Here is a 22,475-nt window from a genome sequence, read left to right on the forward strand (position 1 = left end):
CACAGAAGGCAGCTGCACTGCAGGACTCTGGCTCCAATCTGTCAACCGGAACGTTACTTCATCAGTGCAGAAACAGGATCAAAAATAGAAATAAGTTATTTTTCCTGAAGCACTCTTAGCATGTCAACTGTCTCAAAGGAGAAAAAAAAAACAAAAAAAAACACCCTATTAGCAGCTTTACAGATGATAACCGATCTTAATAGACAATGAATCTGATAACTGGGAAATTGGTACCCATTTTCTAGAATCTGATAAGAATTAAATGAGGTTTCTATATGCCTTTTTTTTTTTAAATCATCGAATCCTACATGCAGTATTTTAACTACGATATCATAGCCAATACTGCATCATATTTAAGGTCAATTAACCCCAGTGTCACTGATAATTATTCCTACAAAGATTTCACTTGGCAAATGAATAGGATGGCAAAACTACACAACTCCTAAAAATCAACTGCTGGGCACAAAGGCCAGCATGCATTAGCTCTGATGGCTGCTGAGATAACCAGCTCCAAAGTATGATGGCTTCTGAAGATGTGTGGAGGGGACTGAGAGGCTATAAGCATTAGAAGATCATGGACAGACTCCCTCCTTCGCTGTGCATATTAATTCTGCTAATGCAACTCCGCTCAGCTTGTCGCACCTTGACACTGCATAATTATGCCATCTTCAAGGGACAAGCTTTTTAAAGGGCAGGCGTGTAAGCGCAGCAGAGTGCCTCTGTCGATGGGGATGTTTGAAAATGCCAATACATGTCTGAAGAAAGCTTTACTCTTAGCAGATGGGAGAGCTTTCAGGCTGGAAATGGAAAAAAAGAACCAACCCTGTTAGATCTGAAAAGCCCAGCAAGGCATCTTCATAAAGCTGGCAAGGCTTCCACGGAGGAACCTTTTCACAGTAACGAAGCAGCCAATTCTGTAAGTATTATCCTGAGTGACAAGAGCGTCAATCAAACGCCCGGAGCATCTCACCCGTGGCCTCCCGTCATCTATCACTCCATCCTGACAGGCCCATACCTCCATCTCTCACTGGGTAAATAAACAAGATCAAAAGGGACAAATGGTGCAAAGAGCGGAGTGGAACTGAAGGTAGGGCATTTAAAGTGGATAAACTCTCAAGGTGTAGCTGCAGAGACAAAGGTCTTCATGGCCTTCAGCGGTTTGGATTGAGCATCGGTCTGCATCTGAGGCAGAGGAGTTCAAGTATCTAGAGTATTGTTCAAGAGCGTTGGAAGATTGAATGATCGGAGTCTCGTTTACAGTTATGTTGTCTGCTCCAGACCGTCATGGTGGAAAAAGAGCTGGACCATAACCGATGTTCTTAATTTACAAGTCCAAATCTATTCAACACATCTCAAACAAACAAGGTGGCTGAAATGAGCTTCCTTCCTATTGTGCTGGACTCAGCCTTCGATATAAAGAGGTAGACAGAGTTGGACTCAGCCTTCGATATAAAGAGGTGGACAGAGTTGGACTACTGCTCCTCCACAGTGAAAGGAGTTAGTTGAGTTAATCTGTCTGCGCAGATGTACTCTTGGCCAACTTCCTCTGGAGGTTTTTCCACATGAAACAAACCCATATGATGACCCAAAGTCAGTTTGGGAGAGGAGACAATACGTTCAGGGTGTGAAGTCGAAATACTATAATTTCCCAAGTTCTCCCATCCACACGGAGGCGATTTTAGGTATATCCAAGGTTTTGTTTTGTCTTATTGGCCTGAAACGACCATTTTTGAAACCGGGTCTTTTCTTAAGCAACATGTCGGAGCTCCATCTCCGCCACTCAAGAACCTCAACCAAACATGTAATTGTTCTTTGTTTTTATGTCCCTCTGTGGCGGTGTTACAGTGCCACCGACAGGCCTGGCATACCTACTACAGCATTTTCTGTGGTACTGGATCCTGCAAATTTTTTCTTACTTGTTAAAAAAAAAATTACTTTGCTCATCTCCATGTATGCATGGCTTTAGTAGGTTCTTGAGATTAGAAAAAACACTAGAGGAAGGATCAGTGTAGAAATGGACAAATATATCAACATATAGGTTGACAGACACAGGCAGACACAGGAAGAAATTGTTAAATGGGCGGATGGAGGGAGGAATACTTTAGATCGATGAATGGACACACTGACTTAACTACACACAGATTGATAAATGGATAAATCTTTTGTTTTAAAAATAAAAGACAATAGTTGGTTGGAGTAACTTATTTTAAAATGTCAGACATTCAGGAAATGGTGTGGAAATAAAAGTTTTGTTTTTTTATCAGAGATAACCTCGATGTCGAGAGACATGAGGTACACAGGACAAGTCAGTTTCAAGGAGACGAAAAAAAACTGATGCATGCAGTGTGAAAGAGGAGGAGGTGTAAGAGAGAGGCAGGAAGCGGAGACACAATGGGGTGAGGTGATGAAGAGCGGGAAAAGGAGGAAGAGTCATCTCAAAGGAATGAGGGGAGGGAAGATAAATTGGAAGAGAGGGGAACAGACTGGCACAGGGATGGCGGCCAAAAGAGCGGACAGACAACAAGGAGGTTTTGGGGAGGATAATGGGAAAAACGTCTACGGAGACATTAATAATCTATGCCAGATAAAGGATTTCAGTGTCAAAATCTCTGTGTAAGACGTTGGAAGGATGAAGCAGAAAATCGGCTAGAAAAGTTAGAAGTTGGTAGATGGAGCCCGAGGGACTTCTATTTAAAACCAGAACAATTGTGTTAGTTTACATGAGCATAGAAGTCACATCCTTTCCTCACCTCTCTCCTCCCTCCTCCCCTCTTCACTGTCCTCAGGCTGTATCTATTTAAATGTGTATTTAGGCGGCGAGTGCCACTGCTCTAATCACGGCTGGCATCGCAGCACATTCCCTCCCCGCTACCCTCACCTCCCTTCCAGCAATCAGACTTCTTCTGAAACTCCACACTCATGCATTGCGCCCTGCATGACTGTGTAACGCTGGAGAAAAATTCATGAATCACTAGAGCACGAATCAGCCACAGGGTTTTTGCAAGAAAAGAAAAAAAAAGATGGGAAGAAGGGTAAAGGACAGCGGGTAAAAGTGTTTCTTTTACAAAGCAGGAACATTGAGGAGATAGCTCAGCAACCCGAGGGTATTAGCAGACACATGCACTGGCTTTGTGTCACCCAAAAGATACTTCCTTTCCTCTACTCTTTACTTTGTAGGTGGAAAAAGTTTTAAGGAACTCCATGGCACAGAATAAATATTTATGCATCTTCTGCAGACAGTAAATATCAAATTTTCAGCACCAAAAAAAAAAAAAAAAAAGGCACTATGGTGGGGTAAAGAAAGCACAAAAGCGCCATCAGCCGCCATCTCCAATCATCTCTTGTTACTCAGCCACTTCTCCCTCAGGGTTACTTCTCAAAGACAGATCAGTGTGTTGTTACAGGTGTGGTGCGGAGCAGAGGGAGAGGCAGGGAACAGAGGACAATAGATGTCTTTTTCAGGGGCTGTGCTCGATTCACCTTGATTAGAGAGTATAGAAAGCAAAAACAATTTGCAGAGACGAGGAAGGAGGATGGCCCCAAAGCTTGACCACAGACAATAGTGCCTCTGTTTTGTAGCATTATGTCCAGCAGCAGGCAAAAGGAAAAAAAAACCATAAAGTTGTGAAAGTATTTTACTCTCTTCTATGACAGACTTATAGTTTAAGTGTATTGATTCTGGGTTTGAGACCTCTGACCCAGAGCAATGTGCTGTTTAATAGTACAGTGCATTTTTCCCATGAATCGACCAAACATAATATTTTATATCTTTAGTACGTCTATTAGATCTGTACTATCCGTTGTAGCATTAGTTTTAGCGTTAATGCTCAAATAAGTAATGGTAATCTTGGTGTCTGTTTAAATATTATTGATCAAAAAAATTCACAAATAATTACAATGCCAACATGACTCAAAAGTTTTTAAAAAATGGGATTTTATAAACAGTTTAGTGTCGTCAGTGTTGGCCTGGACTGTAGCAATAGCATTAGTTTTAGTAATATAAGCATTTGTATTGGCAGGCTTAGTGTTTGTATTGTTATTTTTATTGCAACAGATTTCTACTAACATCCACAATGTTTTAAAGATATAAATAAGTGCAAACACTTAATGTGCACTGCTGGGGACACAATAACTCCAATCTGGTGTTCAAACATTACCAATTATATTCCTTCGCAAGAAGAAATGTATAAATGAACATCGTAAATGTAGATCACATAATTGGTATTTGCATTGTGGTGAATTAGAGTAGTTAGTCATGTCGGCACGTAAAACCGAAAGCATTTCTTGTTGAATCCTGAATGACCATATTAGGTTTGTTTTGGCAAAGCAATCAGTCAGCGTGACATCAAAGCTGTAAACACAGCATTATGAGCTACCAGTAGGGGAAACCCGCATTAAAAAACTAGCATCATCATCGCTTCAAAACTAATTCTACAGGATGAGGAAATGACTCGCTCATTCATTTGAATCAGGAATATTTAGAGCCCTGCTGATAAGTACGGCCCAAACGTGAAGCACAGAAAGGTAGTGTCTTTGTTTAATAGCAAAATCTTAAAGAGAAAAGTGTTTGACAAATCCAATCACTTTACTTCTTCACCAAGTGAGAAGAGGGGAAAAAAATAGGTTATAAATAACTATCATGTGAAGGATTCAACTTCATGTTTTATTTTCAAGTTGATTAGGAATTATTACCACAACTTCTTGTTTTCCTTGGGTAAAAATATGACTTGATGAGGTTTCTCTTTACCACAGTTTAAAAACAGGAAAGACAAAAGACCATGCCTTTCTACCAAGGAAGGAATCATAAGTCAGGAAATGACTAAAAGAGGCCGTTTGCTTGACGTCCTGTTGACGTGCAGTTAGTAACTCTTCAAAATGCAAAAAATAAGAAAGCACGGCATTTAAATTAAGCACTTTGAGGCTGCAAGAATTCAACTATTCTTGCTTTATCTACTCAAGAGTAATAATGGACATGGATCAAAGTTTATCTCACCAGCAGGCAGTGAGGACAATAAAGTGAAAAAAAAAAAAGGAAAAAATAATCTAAGCTTGCTAGTAGGGAACAGCAGCAAACATTTCACACTGAGATTATACCACAGTAATAAAAAGTGGCTTTATTCAAAGGCTTTTAATACATTTTTTACCAGGAGTACCAATGAATGTGGAAAATATAGTAAAATATAGTCGTACAGATGAATGTAGACTTATTATTCCTTTCACTTTTTATTATCTCCCACCACAAAAGCTTCACAAAGCTTTTTTTTCCTGCTACAGTCCTTGTCAGCATTGCTGTTCACAGCAGGAATTAACTTTCACATGCAATTCCCGTTTCACCTTCAGAGTTAGATTCTTGTTAGATGAGTCAAGCTACCGGTTCAGCCACTGCCTGCAGCGGAAGAGCAGTGTGTGAATACGTCCAGCAGCAGGGGAGTGGACATCGTCAGCCTGATCCCAACACTGCGCGACAGGTCAGGTTTGCTGAAACTAAATAAATCCTGCTCCACTTCCATTTTCCTCTTCTCTTACTCTGCACACTCCATCACTTGGCTTTATTCCGTCACTTGAGCCTTCATTTCTCAAATGTTTCAGCCATTAAATCGATCCGACATCCTTAAGTGTTGCATGCAAACATGTGAAGTGCATGTTCCAGTTGCACTGGTGTGCAAGGAGGGGGCTGAAGTGGTGGATGTCGATCAGCAGGCTGAACCGTACGACAAAGGGAGCAAGCGAGACAGAGTGGAGGAGTCCAACGCTGTCAAAACAAGTTAACCTTTAAAAAAAAAAAAAAAAAAAAGCCCACCAAGTCAGAGCAGGAGGAGGTACTTTTGTCCATTAGGAAAGAAACTGAAAAAGGACAAGCATACAACACTGATTGATGAGTAGAGGAAAAAAGAAACAGAAAACCTCGTTAGGAAGGTACAGATGCCTGCAACACACGTCTGTAGGGAGGCTGGAGGCTGTTGAGGAGGCATTAACAACAGAAAGACAAAGAGAAAATGAGAGTAGGAGCCTGAAAGTAGCAAAGGCAGTTTGAATGGGCTTAAAGAGAAACTCTGGGACTGACATAGGTGGAAGAGACAACTGGGGAATTGGATAGTGGGACGGGGAGAAGAGGAAAGCTTCAGAGGGGAAGGAGAGGGAGATGGAGGGACGGAGAGGTACAGACATACCAATTACAGAGGCAGAACCAGGAATTGATGACTGAAACGCAAAGGGAAGAGGCAGAACAAAAAAAAATAAATAAGATACAGCAGTTTACCGAGCAGATGGATCAATTATGCGAACCAAATTAGAAAGAAGAGGAAGTTGGAGCATTGCGAGAGCACGTAAACAGAGGAAAAAAAGAAAAGCAGAAGTAAGGAAGGAATAAATTAAGATGAAGCACTGGAAGCTAAGACACAAATGTGACCGAGGGGAGAGTGGCAGAAGGGAACAAGTGGCCCATTAGTGAGCAGGCAATCAGTCGAGCAAATGAGACAAATCACTTCAACGGAGGGGAGCCTTCCCCTCCCCAAACAAACCGGGACACAAAATGTTGACAAAACACAGGGCTGATAACCGAATAAAACCTGCTGCCTGCGTTTGACCTTAATGGGCTGTTGGGGATTTAAACGCTGCTGCCAGTGAAGGCTCCGGGGACTAATGATGACTCTGCGACTTGTTTATCAGCTTCACAGCAGATTTTCAAACCAACAAGTTACACGGAGACCATCGGCGCCAAGGCTGAACTGTGGAATCATAGCAACACTGCTCGTCTTGTGAAACGCAAGAACACTCCCTGCATGCCTTTGTGATAAATAAGACCTGTTGTGCAATTGTGTAGTCGGGTTTCTTATCTCGGATATCTGCGGATTATACATTACTAGAGTGTAATTTTAGCCGCTTGGTCAAATCGAGTCCTGGGATAACAAGAAAAACGAACCTTATCGAAACCCGTCGGTGTGAACAAGGTCAAGGAAACGTACACATTTTCCAGCTACAAGCAACATTTTCACTTTGACACGTTGATACAAATCTTTACAGTAACTTGAGTTCATATTTTAACAATGTTTTGGGCTTAGTACTCAAGCATTAAAACTTGAAAAACTGTGGAAAGAAGCTCAACCTCAGCTAAATGATGTCGATGTGTTTCAGTCACCAATTTAAAAAAATGGAAATATCACACATGGATATTTTTATAAAATGTATACAGAGCATATATACATGAATATTATCAGCTAACAAACTGATTTTGTACTGAAATCAGCTGGATGTTTTAAGTCTCAGTTTGTCAAGGTCACAATGTCTGTTTTTTCCCATTACATTGAGATAAACAGCTTCTTTAACAGCGGAGTCTGTTTCATTATGTCAACACAAAGTTTCAAGTTACTGCAACGATAATTTCATAATTTAACAAACTGTCATCACATTGTCACGTCAACCCTGTTTAATAAAGCTGTCAGATTTTCTACAGTTAAGATTTAAAGCTTGTTTTTTTTCTGTAAATGGTTTCATTACATAATTAACCTGAGATAATGATACACTGAGCGTTTCCGCTGCATTTGAATCTCATCTCAAGATGATCAAGATCTTCAGCTTCGTTTTATAGTGAAATCAGTTTCATAATTTTATTCTTTCAAGATTTTAAGATATTTAATCACAGCATTTCAATATAATATCTCTTATTCCTTTCCATGTAAGAAAAGTTTTATTATCGCGACATAAGACCTCACACTCTTAATGGAAAAAAGTCTTTTTTTACCATCTTGGAATAATGACAATTTTATGTAGATATGCGAGTAAATCTTGAGCTTGTTAGTTAAACTTACATTTTATCCATCCAGCTTGTTTTTTCAGTGGTAAATAAGATTTTGAGCCAATTCATTGTAAAGATAATACCCCAGATTAATTTTATTGTAACATTTAGTTGAAATTCTCTAAATAATGGGTTAATTAATTTCACCTGCATAATCCAGGCTGTAATCTATTACAATGATTACTCAAACTAAAACAATCATCATAAATACTGGATAAAGGGGGAATTATTGTTCTATAAATCAAATTTGTATCATTTAAAGAGCAGCAGGGGTAAGTGTTTACATAAAACCTGTGTTTAATTTAAAGTCATAATGAGGATTTTTCACCAGCTCATGCTTAGTCATGAATGGTGATGGAAAAGCAATTCTGAGCAACGTAACTCGGCGTAAAGCATCAATGACTCATTTTTACACGGTAAGCCACCTGTTGCATAAAAAGAAAAACAAAACTGGAGTTCCTCAAAACGATGAGTAAATTATTTTTAACCCTTTCAGAGATTATCACAAATTAAATCAATGCTGGTACCAGATTTAGGCTTTTTATTTATAATCTTTTTTTTTTTTAATTACTTCAGTTTTAAAGAAGAGCAATTTTTTTTAGTTTGGGAGGAAAAAAATTCCCATCTTGATTTTTCCCTACATTTTTCTAGACTTGGAGAATGCAGAAAGCAGATTGCTTACTTCCACGTTTTTTTAAGACTGTGTGGGAAACATGGAGTTTTTTCTAAAGGGGGCACAGGGCTCAGTTTCCAGCTCCTTGAGCCCTGACAAGACCTGTCTCACCAAATTCAATTTCCTCCTGTAGCCAACCTGTCCAATACCCCAGATAAGTGTGAATTGGACATGACCTTGTCAAAGTCAGGTGTGAAGGAGATGCGGCGTAGCCGTGTTTGCCTGCATCTATGGTGCCATGCAAAGGTGTGTCGACAGGCAACGCAAAGGAGCAAAAACGTGTGAAAAGAGCCACAGGAGCTGGAGGGTGATGGCAAAAACGGCTGGACGTTTTCACAAACCGTGGGGGCAGAGAGGACGCAGGGAGGGATTAACAGAGGAGGAGGCAAATAGAGATGTTTTGTGCTGCCGTCATGAGCCCTAAATGTTTTCAATATCACATAAGGGCACTGCATCATCCACCATTCAATACCGGATCGATAAGGTAAACCACCTTCCACCTCGCAAACTACATTTAGATACATTAAGGTGACTGCTAATGAGCAGCTGTGTGCATGTGCGTGCAGAGACAAGCCGGCGAGGACACAGCCAAGGGCCTCCGCGCTCAAAGCTGCATCCAGATCTGCTGAGTGCTCTGAAGGGAGGATTTCAGAAATAAAAGAATGTGACAAAGACGGAAACAAGAAGAAGAAAGATGACAGAAAGAGGCTAAATGCCAGGTTACGGTCATAAGAAAAGAAAGGTTACAACAAGCAGTCCTTTACTGTCTCCACGAAAGGCTCTTTGGCAATTAAATATGTGTCTAAAGCTTTAAGAGCGAGAGAAAACGAGGGGTGGGGATGTGCGACCAAATTACAAATGAGCAGATAATTCCTGGCCTGCTCGGTTCACTCTCTCCTCGCAGTTCTCTGAAAACCTCCTCTTGCCTTTCCGCAGTGAGGAACTTGTAAATGTCGACATCCTCAACCCCACCCCGTCCCAAGACACCCACCGCCGATTCCCCTCCAGTGATTTCACTGCAGCGGAGGTCACGGAGACACCAATCTCTCCAAGTCTAGTTAATTAAGAGGATTTTATTTTAAAGAGTTTGGCCGCCTTTCAATGGATCTTCAATTGAAAATTAGCGCACATTCCCCACATTGGCTGAGCTGGAATGGCTTCGACCCGCGTCTGACCAAACTCCATTTAGGGTTAGCTAGTTAGACACGTGCAGATAGGAAAAATGCAGACTTGGCAGAAGGTTTCTCGACTAATGGTCTGGAAATGTCTCGGTGCTGAATAAAATAAAAAAACGGCCACATGCATAATAGCGCCACAAAGATGAGCTCTGGCATGCTGCACTAGCAAATATTGCAGTCTTAAAAACTCTCCATTATCTGCAAACATGTGGGTGGCTAGAGTACATTATAGAACGGTCTTTTGCAGTCAGCCTCCATCAGTGTGCGAGCGCACAGATTTGGTGGCGATCGCCGTTTAACCCCAAACCTCTGCCAAGAGACGCATCGACCCGAGCGCTGTTGCATTTTTTGGAAAGCCCTCAGCCGTCCCATCCATATTAATAACGTTTGGCAGTCATTCCAGGAGGAGGATATCTGTTCATTTCTCTTTTTTTAATCAGATGGGACCGGCTCCAGCGGTCAGGGAACCCTGGGAGTCAAACACAAGCATCCCAGAGGGGGGCTCTCAGTGCGACCTCAACACAGGTCACCATCCGCCCAGCATGTAACTACAGGCAGGGGGGAAAAGGGAGGCAGCAGGGGGGCGCCGATAAAGAAACAGATCCATTCCACAGTCTGCGGCTTGAGCTCCACTGTAGCAGGAAAGCCACTTTAATAAGGGGGGGAGCGAAGTTACAAAGACCTACTTTAAGAATCAGTTGAATGAGCAGATCTAATGATGTACTCTCTAAAAAAGAAACGCACAGTCGCCATCATCCTGCGATGCGACACCACCTCTCCATTACTGGAACGCCAGTCGACTTGCAGCGTGGCCTCAGGTTACTGCCCTTGTTCACCACCAGCTGCATGTGCAACTGTGTGTGCATGAATTGCATTTGTGCTTGAGTACGTGGCCCGAAATGCAAAAAGACGCAGTGACTCGTGCTCATCGACGCTCCCTCTTCTCAGATCCATCCACCCAGCCTCTAATAATATCTGCCAAGTCAACAATAAACTTGATGGATTGTTTGTGTTTCAACCCACTGGCACTGTTTACAGAGCAGAGTAACCACAATTAATTTATGGAAATATCTATATCTCTGTAGTTCTGCAACTTGCTGAGTATCAACAATATTTTAAACGTATAAAAAGGCTTTTAGCATTTGAAAGGTCTGCTTGTAAAATGTTTTCAACCCCTCAGCAACGCCTAATTGGCAAAGGAGGCATTTGTGTGTAAAATGGTGACAGTAAGTTGATTTAATTTTTTGAATTAAATATGTGGAGACCATCCAAAACACTGTCTGCTCAATATTTACTCAAAGTTCAGCTATTCCATATTCACCGAGAGCTGTTTAAGGTTCAGTTAAGTAAATATTAGTTGGGTTTTTTTCCCCAGAGTTTTCCAATGAGCTTCCTCACAGATTGATGCTGACAAAAGCTCACTCATATCTCCATTAAACCATAAACTCCCACACCTTTCATCTCTGAATCAACAGACTCTTAATCGTGGTCATAAGATGAAGCAGAAGGTCACTGAAGTGTCATTTTAACAGTAAAACTCCTTTAATACCTGCATGTACGTGTAGTGGGGGGTGCTACGTCCAGAACGAGCCTCTCTTCTAACACACGTTTGGACACACACTCCCGACCTTTTCAGAATCCTTCTGACATTTACAGACCCTGTGCGGAGAGGGATCGGACGGCTCATTTCCATAATGATAGGACTGAAACGTGACAGCCATTAACGCTAAAAACCAAACCAAGACCCCTCAGGGACTAATGAGACACTAAGGACTTTTTTTTTAAAGCAGGCAAAAGAAAAATAAGCTCCTTTCGTGATCCATCAATTAGATTCCTCTTAATGGACAGAGTACAGTGCTCCTTCTCTGCTGTGATGATGAATGGTCCTAGTCTTGGCAGTACTGCACTGTTCTCACCATGTAGAGGGAAGTAGTTACATCTAATAGTTTGAGCTATTGCACGCAAATGAGTGCCAAAAGAAGTAGAGTGTGTGTATGCATGTGTGTGGGAGGGCAGGTTATGCTGAAATACCTTGAAATGCTTGGAAATCCAGATCACTTATAAATACAATATCAGTGGGTTTGATTTTTCGATGGAAGAACAACTAAACATTAAATCCAAGACCAGGGTGAGGTCACGTGTGGTTTATTTTTCCTGCCTGTCTGCGGTGTGCGTTGTTCCTGTCATAAACAGGCCAGCCTCGAGTCCAGAGAGAAGAGCAGGGAGGGGCCGGGTGGGCTATTTGAATGACCCAATGTCTACCGTCTCTCAGACAAAAGCACTGGACAGGAAAGGACCGAAGATAAAGAGGCGGGAGAGAAGACGAGAACAAGGCCCCTATGTGCTCAGCGGCGGGGGGGAAGGGGTGACCGGGTTTGGCGGGAGAGAGAGGGTGGTTTGAAGAGGCGGGTGGGGGTCTCCTGTCTTAATCAGTTTCTGCCTGTTGAGTTTTCCAGCCAATCCACAAACTCGGCCTCTGCAACGCAAAGCAGCGCAACAGGGGGGCAGAAAACCCACCTGTTTCCTCGAAACTGATGAGGAGTCATTAGGAGCCAGCCTGCATATGAGGGCGCTCTGCAGCAGGTACGCAATGTAAAAAAAATAATCATCATGAAAAAAAAACAAACAAAAAAAAAAAAAAAACACTCCACCCCCGGCATGCCCGTCGGTTTCTCAGGCAGCTTGACATACCATGCAGCCATCCCCCCTGCACGCATCCAGCTTACTCAGCCATAAAGACAATGCTACCATGGCGTCACCCACAAGCCCACCCTTCTTCCAATAAAAACATCGCCATGGTAATGGGGCAAGCTTTTCTGACCCACATCTACAATTCCTCCAAATGTTCGGGAGTAAGGGGGAGGCAGTGGGCATTGCACAGTAATTTCAGAGCTTAAACTAGAAGCCCACCTGCCTGATTTGATTAAAGTATACGTTCCACATTCATATAAACAGAAATATTACAGAAGCCAACCTTAATTAAAAACCTATAAACTCCATATTGAAATTTTCATTAGAATCTGAGCCATATTAAACCACAAACTTGATTAAATAACTTCCCTCGCTTGCAGATTTAAGGTGGAAGGAAGTGGTTACTGTAAAAGCCTGAGCAGAAATGCAACGTAGGCTAGTGGAAAGTTTTTTTGTTTTATTTTTATTTCCACAGTTGTTGCAATTTAAGTTGCATAACTTCACTATAAAATATAAAAGGAGGTAAGAGGTTCACATAGAAACAATGAAATGTTTTCGGTGGAAAAAAAAGAAACTAAAAGCAGTCCCAGCAGAGCCCAGCATTCTTCTGTGCTCATAAATATGTAAAACCTTTTGTGTCGTATTTTACCATTTTTCTCCCTTCCTCTAAGAGCACTTCATGAGTTGTTAAATGAAATTGGACCAAGCAGGTCCACAGCACGAATACCTAAATAAATAAAAATAAAAAGTCATGGTGCCCATGAATCCTGATTAAAAAAACAACACCCTTAATCAACCACACGGCAGTCTACCCCGAAACAGAAAAATCTCAGTAGCTGTGCCAGGATGCGAGATCCAGTCCTACATTCTTGCCCCAATTACATCACAAAACAAATAGATGGCCTAGCAAAGCAAAGAAAAAAAAGGATGAACTGGTTTAATGCCACACACAAATATGCTAATGAAACTACATACCAGGAATACCACCCCACAAAACCACCCTGACTTACTTTTTTATTAGTAAACGGAACTGTGTTACCTGTACACTATAAAGCAGAGTCTTGGAGAGTAGTAAATATTAGCCATTGATTATTTAGATAAAAATGTCATACTAGGCTGTTAATTTAATGCTCAATAATGGTTGTATTCAAACATTAAACCGTAAAAGTTTGGATGTAAATTTTACATATTCAATGGCATTTATATAGATTGTATTATGAATACCTACATACATTTAGTATATAGTTTGTGTTGCATCAGTCCACACTCCAAACCAGTTGGTGGCGTTAAAACACATCTAAGGATTTTTGCCAAGTGCCAAAATATCCTTCAGAGAAAAATACGTTTCAAGATTCACTGCTGCCAACTCAGTGCCTTTCTCGTGATATTTATTGACTTTTCAGACGCCTTCACTTACTTTTTTTTTTTCCAAAACAGATACTAGTGACAGATCTAGCAACTTTTCCTGTGTTATTGGAGATTACATGAAAGTAACAATCGTACTGTATTTACAGGCAGATGTGGGTGTTGGCATGAACCCCTCCAAACTCATAGACACTTATAGATGGTCACTCCGACAGCTGATTTATGTGATGTAGGTTCAGGCAAACTCTTTGGATTATTGTGTCAAAGTCTGTCTGTAGCTCTAAATAGCTACAAATAAGAGTTTAGATTCTTTTACTGCCTGGAATTGACATAACCAATTATGCAGATTCAGCGATTAAGTCATGTAGTAACTTGTAGCCATTTTTAGCACCGCTAACAGCTACTGTCCTTGCTGAGTAGTTGGCAACAGTGTCTGTGTTTGCGCAAGAATGTAGGCTAGCTTCTAGTTTCAACTGGTTTTACTGGTGGTGCTAAGGTTGCTAGCTAGTTAACATTTTCCCTGACGACCAGAGCCAAGTTGTAAAGAGTTTGAAACCAGCTTTAATTAGTTAGCAACAGAACTAATGCTAATATCAGACATGTTAGCAAGGTAAGGCAATTGTTGCCATAAGATCATTACATCTTTGCAGTGACTGAAAATGATTTACATCTGATCTTGTTAGAGATGAGAATGTAAACATTTAATTTCAGTCAAAGTGTTATTTTTACCTTGATTACTTCTTGGAACAAAGGGTCTAGCAGAGGCGCCCATATTGGAGCGCATCCTCTGCAATCAAACTTGTTTGCACACACCAACAACAAATCTGAGCTGCAGGTTTTGAATATTAAGCAAGATGATCCTAGACGGATAAATATTTAATAACCAAAACAGAAGAATGTTTTGTAACATTGGAAAAAAATATTTGATGATCCAGAGAATCGTCCTCGCAACACAGCAACACAACAACAAAGTATCTTCAAACAGATCTGCTGTAAACCAAACCGCTACAAGACATCCTTCCTGCCTGAAGCTCCAACCATCTGCAATGCCTCTTTGAAGAAACTTGGATAATGAGAGCTACCACAATATCAAGCTTCCCTTCAGGATTAATCAAGTATTGATACATTAAATTATTCTGGAAGTGAAATGTTCACTGGGTGGATATTTTGTACATTTTTGCTTCTGATTTTAAGGTTCAAGTCAATATGCAACAGAATAGTTATAAGTTTAATTTCACTACATGTAGATCAGAAATATTTATAATTCACCAAATTGTGTAAGTACGTTTTAAAATTTGGTCAGGATTAAGGAAATGCATTTCATTTTTAACTCAGAAATATTTCTTAAATTCTAACAGTAGGGTTTCACCAGTGTAGCTGTGGGCTACCTGAGCTCAGGAGTGGAAAACACCTGAATTATTAATATAGCAGGAGTGGCCGAATCACTTTAAAGTAATAGTTACTCATTTACATTCACGTCCTCCCACCCACACACATAAACACATATCTCAGTGATACTGCTGATAACCTGCCGTATAAAATCTAGCACCTGGGATTGAAACGATTTGTCATCAAGTTTCAGCCGCAACTCCCTCCATGTTCAATTTGGAGCTCGTCTCCAAGTCCATTTTTACTCTACTGAACTGTAACTAATAAATGATAATGTGCTGAGAGAAGGGGGAGAGCAGCTGGAAAGACGAGGAAGCTACGCGCTAGGATGGAGCTCACTCCCCGAACACCTGTTTCACAGAAGAGCCACACCTTACAGGAAACCAAACATGGCGTTGAGTCACCACCGAAACTCGGGTCAAAGACCGGTGACCGAAAACTCTGGAACAATCAGGAAGTGTGGCTATCGATTGGATATGACGTATGTTTGTAGTGTATTTTTTTAGAAAGAAACTTTCCGGGAATAAAAAGTAATGAAAAAGACAAATGAATAAAAATCACAAAGCTTGGAATATCACCTGATTTCGTCCTGTTGCCACCCGGACAGGTGGTTTGCATGATTTAAATACGTGAAAAACGGAAAGCTTTTTTTAAAAACTGATAGTTTCTTACCGTGTCGGAGAAGTATCGACGCCGCAAAGAAGAGCAGCCCGATCATTTTTGCGGGCACATTTCGGGCGTCATGCCTCGCCATTATGATCCTCCGTAGAAGCGCACAGTCTCTCCGGAATAAATTCAAAACAACCGCAACACCTTTAGAAAATACTTAATGTCGACGTAAAGTCTTGGTCAAATAAAAAAAATAAAACTTTTAATTAGATGGCAGTCGTCTGGAGAGACTCCCTTTTCTCTGGGCTGGAATGAATTTTTAAAATCCTTGTTGAGTTCGTCACAGGTGAATATTTCCCCTCACAGCAGCAGCTGGTGCTCGGGATGTAATGAGGTGCTTCTTCGCGTCTCCGCTCGCGCAACTAGTACAGAGCGCACCGCGGAGTGCGCGTGTATGTGGGACTGACTGGGTGATGTCATCAGAGAGGCGTCACAGCCATCAGTCCCAAAAAAAAAAAGAAGAAATTTAGGTCTCAGTGACCGCAGGATCAAATTCAGGGAACTTGTTGAAATTGCCAAAAGCATTTCTCCCCCGCCCTAAACTTGGATGACACAGCTTCCACCTGCATTGGCACCTAAAACTGATCAGCAGGTGTTCAACCAAGTGGAGTTGCATTCATTTATACGGCTAAATTTGGTTTAGATTGGTCTCATGGGGGCTTTGCAATCTGTTCCGCGCACATCTGATGAGAAAGAAGTCAACACAACAAGAACAAATTGGAAAATCAATATATCTCGCACTGATTTAAATCCTTTTATTTTATTGATGTTGTCGTTTTTATTCCATGCAGGTTACTTTTTAACCAATCTTCCTTTACCCTTGAATGCAATTTATATAACTGTAATCAAACAGGAGAGAGAAAAAACACATCTATCCCCTTGCAGAAAGGACTTTGACTTTTATTCAATTCTTTGATGTGGAGGCTCGTTGAAACGGATGATTCTTGCGCCCCCTGCTGCTCGTTTCTTTACACAGACACCAATTTGCCCCACTGATTTCAAAGACAGCTGAGGAAAAAAGAAATCTATAAACATCCACGAATCTGGAAGACCCAAATCGGTAACACTTTATTTGAAGGGGTGCGCATAAGACTAACATGGCACTGTCATAAACATGACATAACATCTGTCATGAACATAAAGAAGTCTTTATGAATGTTTATGACAGCTGTCATGAAGTGTCATTCGGTAAATAATGACCCTTCTAATGCAACGTTGCTCTAAAAGTTGAATTAAAAGTCCATTAAAAGTGCCAACTTTGCATGATTTTGTAAATTATGATAATTTAATCCAGCAGCAGTAAAAAAATAAAAAAAATCCAATCAAAAGAAAACTAATTATTCTTTCTCTTCTTGCATCAATTTGCAGACTTCACAGTGACGAAACAAACTGTTCTAGTCAGAAGTTCAAATCAGAAGTTAAATTGATGTACTTTTAATCAATTTACTTTCTGTACTAAAGCTACATTTCAATAAATTATGTCATTGAAAAATCTTTTTATGTCACAAATTTAAATAGAATCTGCAGGAGTTTTCCGCAAATTTTGATTATTACAGTTTGCTAGTAATAAAAGTACATGGCCAGCGCTCCTTTTACACAAATTACTGCATCAGTGCGGCGTGGCATGGAGATGATCAGCCTGTTTCTCATCTTCCTCTTGACAGTTTTGATTCTCTGGCCAATCAAGCTCATTGACACCACTGGGATTGAACCAGGTATTGGTAATTTTGAATGTGCGGGTAAGTTGCAAGTTCTGCTGGAAAATGAAATCAGCATCTCGATGACGGCTCCACTGGCTTTGGACTTGATAAAACTGGACCAACTCCAGGAGATGACGTTCTAAATCTTCACTGATTGTAGAAGCATCACTCCAGATCTAAAGAAGCCTGAATGGTGTGGGTCGCTCCCGTTGTTCCCCTAATGCTGAGTCTGTTGGGTTGTGCACCACCTACTGTTTTCTTCCACTAAACTTTAGATTTTTAAACACTCTCTGAACAGCCTGCTTCTTTAGCAATGATCCTTTGTGACAGAATGTCCTTGTGGAGTATGTCTACTAGACGACTGTCAAGTAATCCTACTTATCCACGATTGTTAGAATATACCATAATATTTTATCAAAATCCCATTCTCGGAGGTCTACATTTCTGAAAGCTAAATCTTTGCTTTTGTCACTTTTATGCCATATGTACCTGTATAACAGCATTTATTTGAAAATTCTTAATCCAGGATCATGTATCCAAATATAAATTTAATAGCTACAAATTTACAATAGTTGACACCAGCTGTCAAACTATGATTGTGTCATTAGTGTGCACAAATAAGATTTATGAACCCAATGGATCCTCTCTACTATGATCCTCCTCTGGATCCTCCTCAGCAGTCGAATTATAACTAATAAATACCTTTCAGGACAGCAAAAAGAAAGCAAAAAATGACAACTGCCTCTGGATCAAGGAAACAAAAAGTTATTGAAATAGAAATCTTTAAGCCGTCTCTACAAAGGTGGCATGAAAAGCTTTCCGTGACAACCGCAGCTGAGATGTGTCATTCACCAGCAACAGCTGTCTCCAGGTTTAGAAGCTCAGCTTGCTGATATGTTTGAATTTAGCATCAGTGCCATCGCTAAACTAGCTAAACTTGGATGCAAACTTAAATTATTCCTCTAATGTGGAAACCTTTTCAACCAGAAGAGTTTTTAATGTGTATTAAGATGACAAGTTACTTCAAAAATATAACTGCCTAATGTCCATCATCACACACTTCAAGTATAAATGTTATGAATTATAAATAGCTATTTTTAGTAGGAGTTTTATTTTCTTAGTAACTAGAAAGAGACTCTTAAAATTTAAGCGATAAAATTGGTGCAACTATGTTTTCATTTGAATTACTTAATTTTACGTTGAAATTGTGTGAGTTTCACAACTGAAAGATTTGGAAATAAATGTCTTTAATTCAAGACAAGTGATTACTCAACTTCATCTTTAAATTTGATTTAACCAAATCAAACATGTAAATGTAATCTATTCTTACAAGGCAGAATGTAGTTTAAACACAAGTAAATGTACCCATTATTAACAAATACTGCTTCAAATGTCAAAGCATGCCTAGCAGGTTTTAGTTAAGCGTTAGTGCTGTTGCTAAACTTGTCAAAACAGAGTTATACATTTCTAAATTTATTATGTAAAGGTGGCATGTTAACCTTTTCCATTACATTCTCAGCTGAAGTGTGACGTTCGCTAGTAACTGCTTCACAGGACGTACATCTTGCTAATGGGATTGACTGTAGCAATATAATTGTTGGAAAACTATGAGCTGGATAGAAACATTTAAAATTTATATTAACAAGGTGGCATCTAAACAATTTTTCTGACAACTACAACTGAGATAAACTATTCATTGTTAACATTTCAGGGTTAGGAACCACGCTTCCTAGCAAGGTTGACGTTAGCATTAGCCATGCAGATTTTTAGCTTAGTATTAGTGCTGTCGCTAAATTAGTCAAAGCAGGGTATTCATTTTTAAATATATTATAAAACATTGGCATATCAACCTTTTTCTTTACATTCCCAGCCAAGGTGTGATGTTTTTTAGTGCCTCCTGCCCCAAAGGAAGTTCATCTTGCTAGCAGGTTTGACTAAATCTTAGTTAGGAAACTAGTTTAAGCTCAATACAAACTTTTAAATTAATCCTTATAAAAAGGGATACATTTTTCCCCAACAATCATGGCTAAGATAGACTATTAATTTGCAACAATCCAGGGTTAATAAGGACTGCTTGCTAGCATATTTCACTTTAGCATTAGCACCTTACACAGAACTAGTTAAAGATAGATACACGCTAAATATTTAGATACAAACTTTTACTAATTTGATATTTTCTTTCCTTATTCAATCCAAAATAAACATAGCTGTCTTATTGGGCCCCACATGATGAATCAGATTAGTTTACACTTAATTAAGCCATCGTCTGGTGTTAGATGCTAATCTAAATTACGCAGGATTAGCCTCCGAATGTATTCATTTTCAAATTTGTCAGTAATGAACACCTTATTCAACAAATTATTCACAACGTAAAATAGTTTTCCTCCTAATATTTACTACCTCACAAAATTCCTTTTTTGTAGTGTAGCATGACAAAAGCATTATCTGCTTTAGGTCTAATCCTTATACCCAAGTGTTTTACAGCCAATGTAATTACATCTCTGTAAGTCCTGCAGTTTGAACAGCTCTGTCTGCCTCCCTCTGTTCTGCTCCTTTTTCTCACTTCCTCTGCAGCTTATTTCCAGTGTGTTCCTGAGGTGCAAATTTGAAAAGAGTCTGATAATAATCAGAGGTCACCTAATGTTCTGCACACCAATACACCAATTTAGAGTTGATATTTTCTACTTCTACAGACTCGTGTGAGAAAAAGGAGCTAGAGTTGTGTTTGCTCAGCTCTCCTCGCCCACCCATGGAGTGTGAAGCAACTGTCATTCAGACAAACAGTTGTGTGTTTTAATTGGCAAAGACACTTTGCTTTGAGAATGATCAAATTTGCAGCATCCTTCTGGCACTGCAGCTTGCAGAGAACTCTCGCCACACTCCCCATTTCACCACTGCTCGTGCTAAATTGTATGTATTCGTGATAGAAAAAGGAGTTGGCCACCAAATGGAGGATTTCAATTCTTTTCCTCCGCACATTCATCCATTTTTCATACCCATACCAAATTGACCTTCACACTTTCTATTTTCCCACCACCCATTTTACTGTACGCCACGCACCCCCTCTCTGTCCCTTCATTCGCACTTCCTTCATTCCTCTCCTTCAACCCGTGTCATTCAATTTCCCCTGTCCATTCGTCCTTCACTTCCTCCTGCTGTTCACGCCGTCCTCCATCCTCATGCTCTCCGGGGGTCTGTAGCAGCGATAATGAAGCGCATAGTTAACAGATATTAGCTCATTGGTGGTGGATTCATTAGACAGAACCCAGGCTTATGGTGATTATTTACCCATATAGGAGGAGCAGGAGGAGGGGGCACCGGATCAGTACCCCGCTCTGACTCCTTTGAAGTCAAACTCGTCCCCTCAAACAACCTCTCACACTTTTCCTTTGCCCTCTGTTTCTCATTTTGCATCAGCACTCCTCCTCCTCCTCGCATGTATTTCCTTCCTCCTGCTCTTCCTTTTTTTTTGTCTCTTTCGCTGTCATTATACACCCACAATTCATATCTACTTTCCTTCATTTTCAATCTCTTCATACAGCCCCCACACCCCCAGTGGTAATTATGAAAAAATCTCTAATAGTGCTCAGAGGAGCTGATAGCACCTTTAGCTTAATTAAAGACATTTACGGGATGTAAAGACATGTTGCCCAGGGGGCGGCTGTGTACCCGTACCAGTCCAAACTCTTTCTGCCTCTGCTTTTTCATCTCTCAGCCTCTCACTCTCTGTTGCACTTATCGTCTCCCTTTCACACATGCTTTGTGATACACTCATGACATGCCTCTTGGCTTTTGTCAAACTCACTGATAGGGTCAAAAGTTTTGTAGGACTTTTGAGGCTTCACAGCGTTGTAAACATTGTAAACTGAGATCATGCAGATGTCAGAATCGGTTACATTAGCACTCATTGTTTATGCGAATATCTTTGCTATGTAAAGCTTGTAATGTCTGCCAGAGATGCTCTATTGGAGGCAAAGGATTTGTTCATGAAGCAGTTGAAATAGAAAAAGAAACTGTCATTTCTGCACACATGCATTCGGCTCATGTGTGAAGATTTCATGAACGTCATGCCAGTTTGGAGCTTTTGATGAGGATTTTTGAACTGTTTCCTATTTTCAAGGTGAAATGATTTTACATCATGCAACTTTACAGATTTTTAAAAACAAGAATTGTGTGCACAAGTTGGGATTCATTGTAAATATTCTCTAAACCACACATGGTCAAAATCGCATTTATGCACCATTTATATTTGACATTGAGGTTATCAGATATGGCTATAATGCGACTTTAATTTAAAACTGCATTAGTAACAATACAGACTTTATCAATGTAACCATTGAAACCAGTAATGACTTCATCTCTATCAGGGTCAATAAACCAGCCAGTTATGATATGACATTGTTGAGTGGTAACAAAAGCTTCTGGCTTCTCTACAACCTGCTAAAAGGTATTAATACAAATATTATTGGGGAGGTATGAATGTGTTTGATCCTGTTTATATAAATCTGAGTATGTTTGAATTAGTTTTAAAGATAACAACCATTCCCCCTTGAGAAAGGAGCTCCATAAAAAGCTGAAAATGAATATTCATGCTGATGAGTGAAAACTTTTGAATGAATCTACTGTATATCCAAAGTTTTTGTCTTCTCTCATATCCAAGTTTCTTAACTCCAGTTCCAAATGTGATTTTAGATAAAAGACTCTTCAGAAAGCATTTTTAATGGACGCGTCGACTCCAATAGAAAACTCAGTTACTTATTATTGTACATTCCCGACAGTCATCATTACACTCCCATCTGCATGCCATCTTTCACTGCACTGCCATCTGCACATCACTATTTTAATTGCACTACCATCTGCACATACAGTTGTCTAATTTTTCAGATTTTCTTTTTTCAACTTTTGGATAAAATAGTGTAAACTGCATTCATCAGTTGTTGCCTTTGCAACCAAAGCACCAGTTCAGATGTCCAAGAACAGGCAAAAGAACCACAAATTTGAAACTCCCCTAACAA

At 40.1% G+C, this 22,475-nt stretch overlaps 1 protein-coding gene across 2 annotated transcripts in view; it reads right to left on the bottom strand.

Annotated features, from left to right (window-relative positions):
* si:ch73-22o12.1 (nectin-2) overlaps window positions 1-16,169 on the bottom strand; it is a 118,261-nt gene extending 102,092 nt beyond the window's left edge. Inside the window, exon 1 of one of the 2 annotated variants that reach the window (XM_008431331.3) lies at window positions 15,764-16,169. In XM_008431331.3, the coding sequence (XP_008429553.1) occupies window positions 15,764-15,845 (82 nt within the window). In that variant the 5' untranslated portion in view covers window positions 15,846-16,169. The remainder of the gene's footprint in view (window positions 1-15,763) is intronic. The other variant, XM_008431330.3, reaches the window with a different exon arrangement.
* Between the last annotated feature and the right edge of the window lie 6,306 nt (window positions 16,170-22,475).

The sequence above is a fragment of the Poecilia reticulata genome, chromosome 16, assembly GCF_904066995.2.
Source record: "Poecilia reticulata chromosome 16, P_reticulata-male-v2, whole genome shotgun sequence".
Classification (NCBI taxonomy): domain Eukaryota; kingdom Metazoa; phylum Chordata; class Actinopteri; order Cyprinodontiformes; family Poeciliidae; genus Poecilia; species Poecilia reticulata.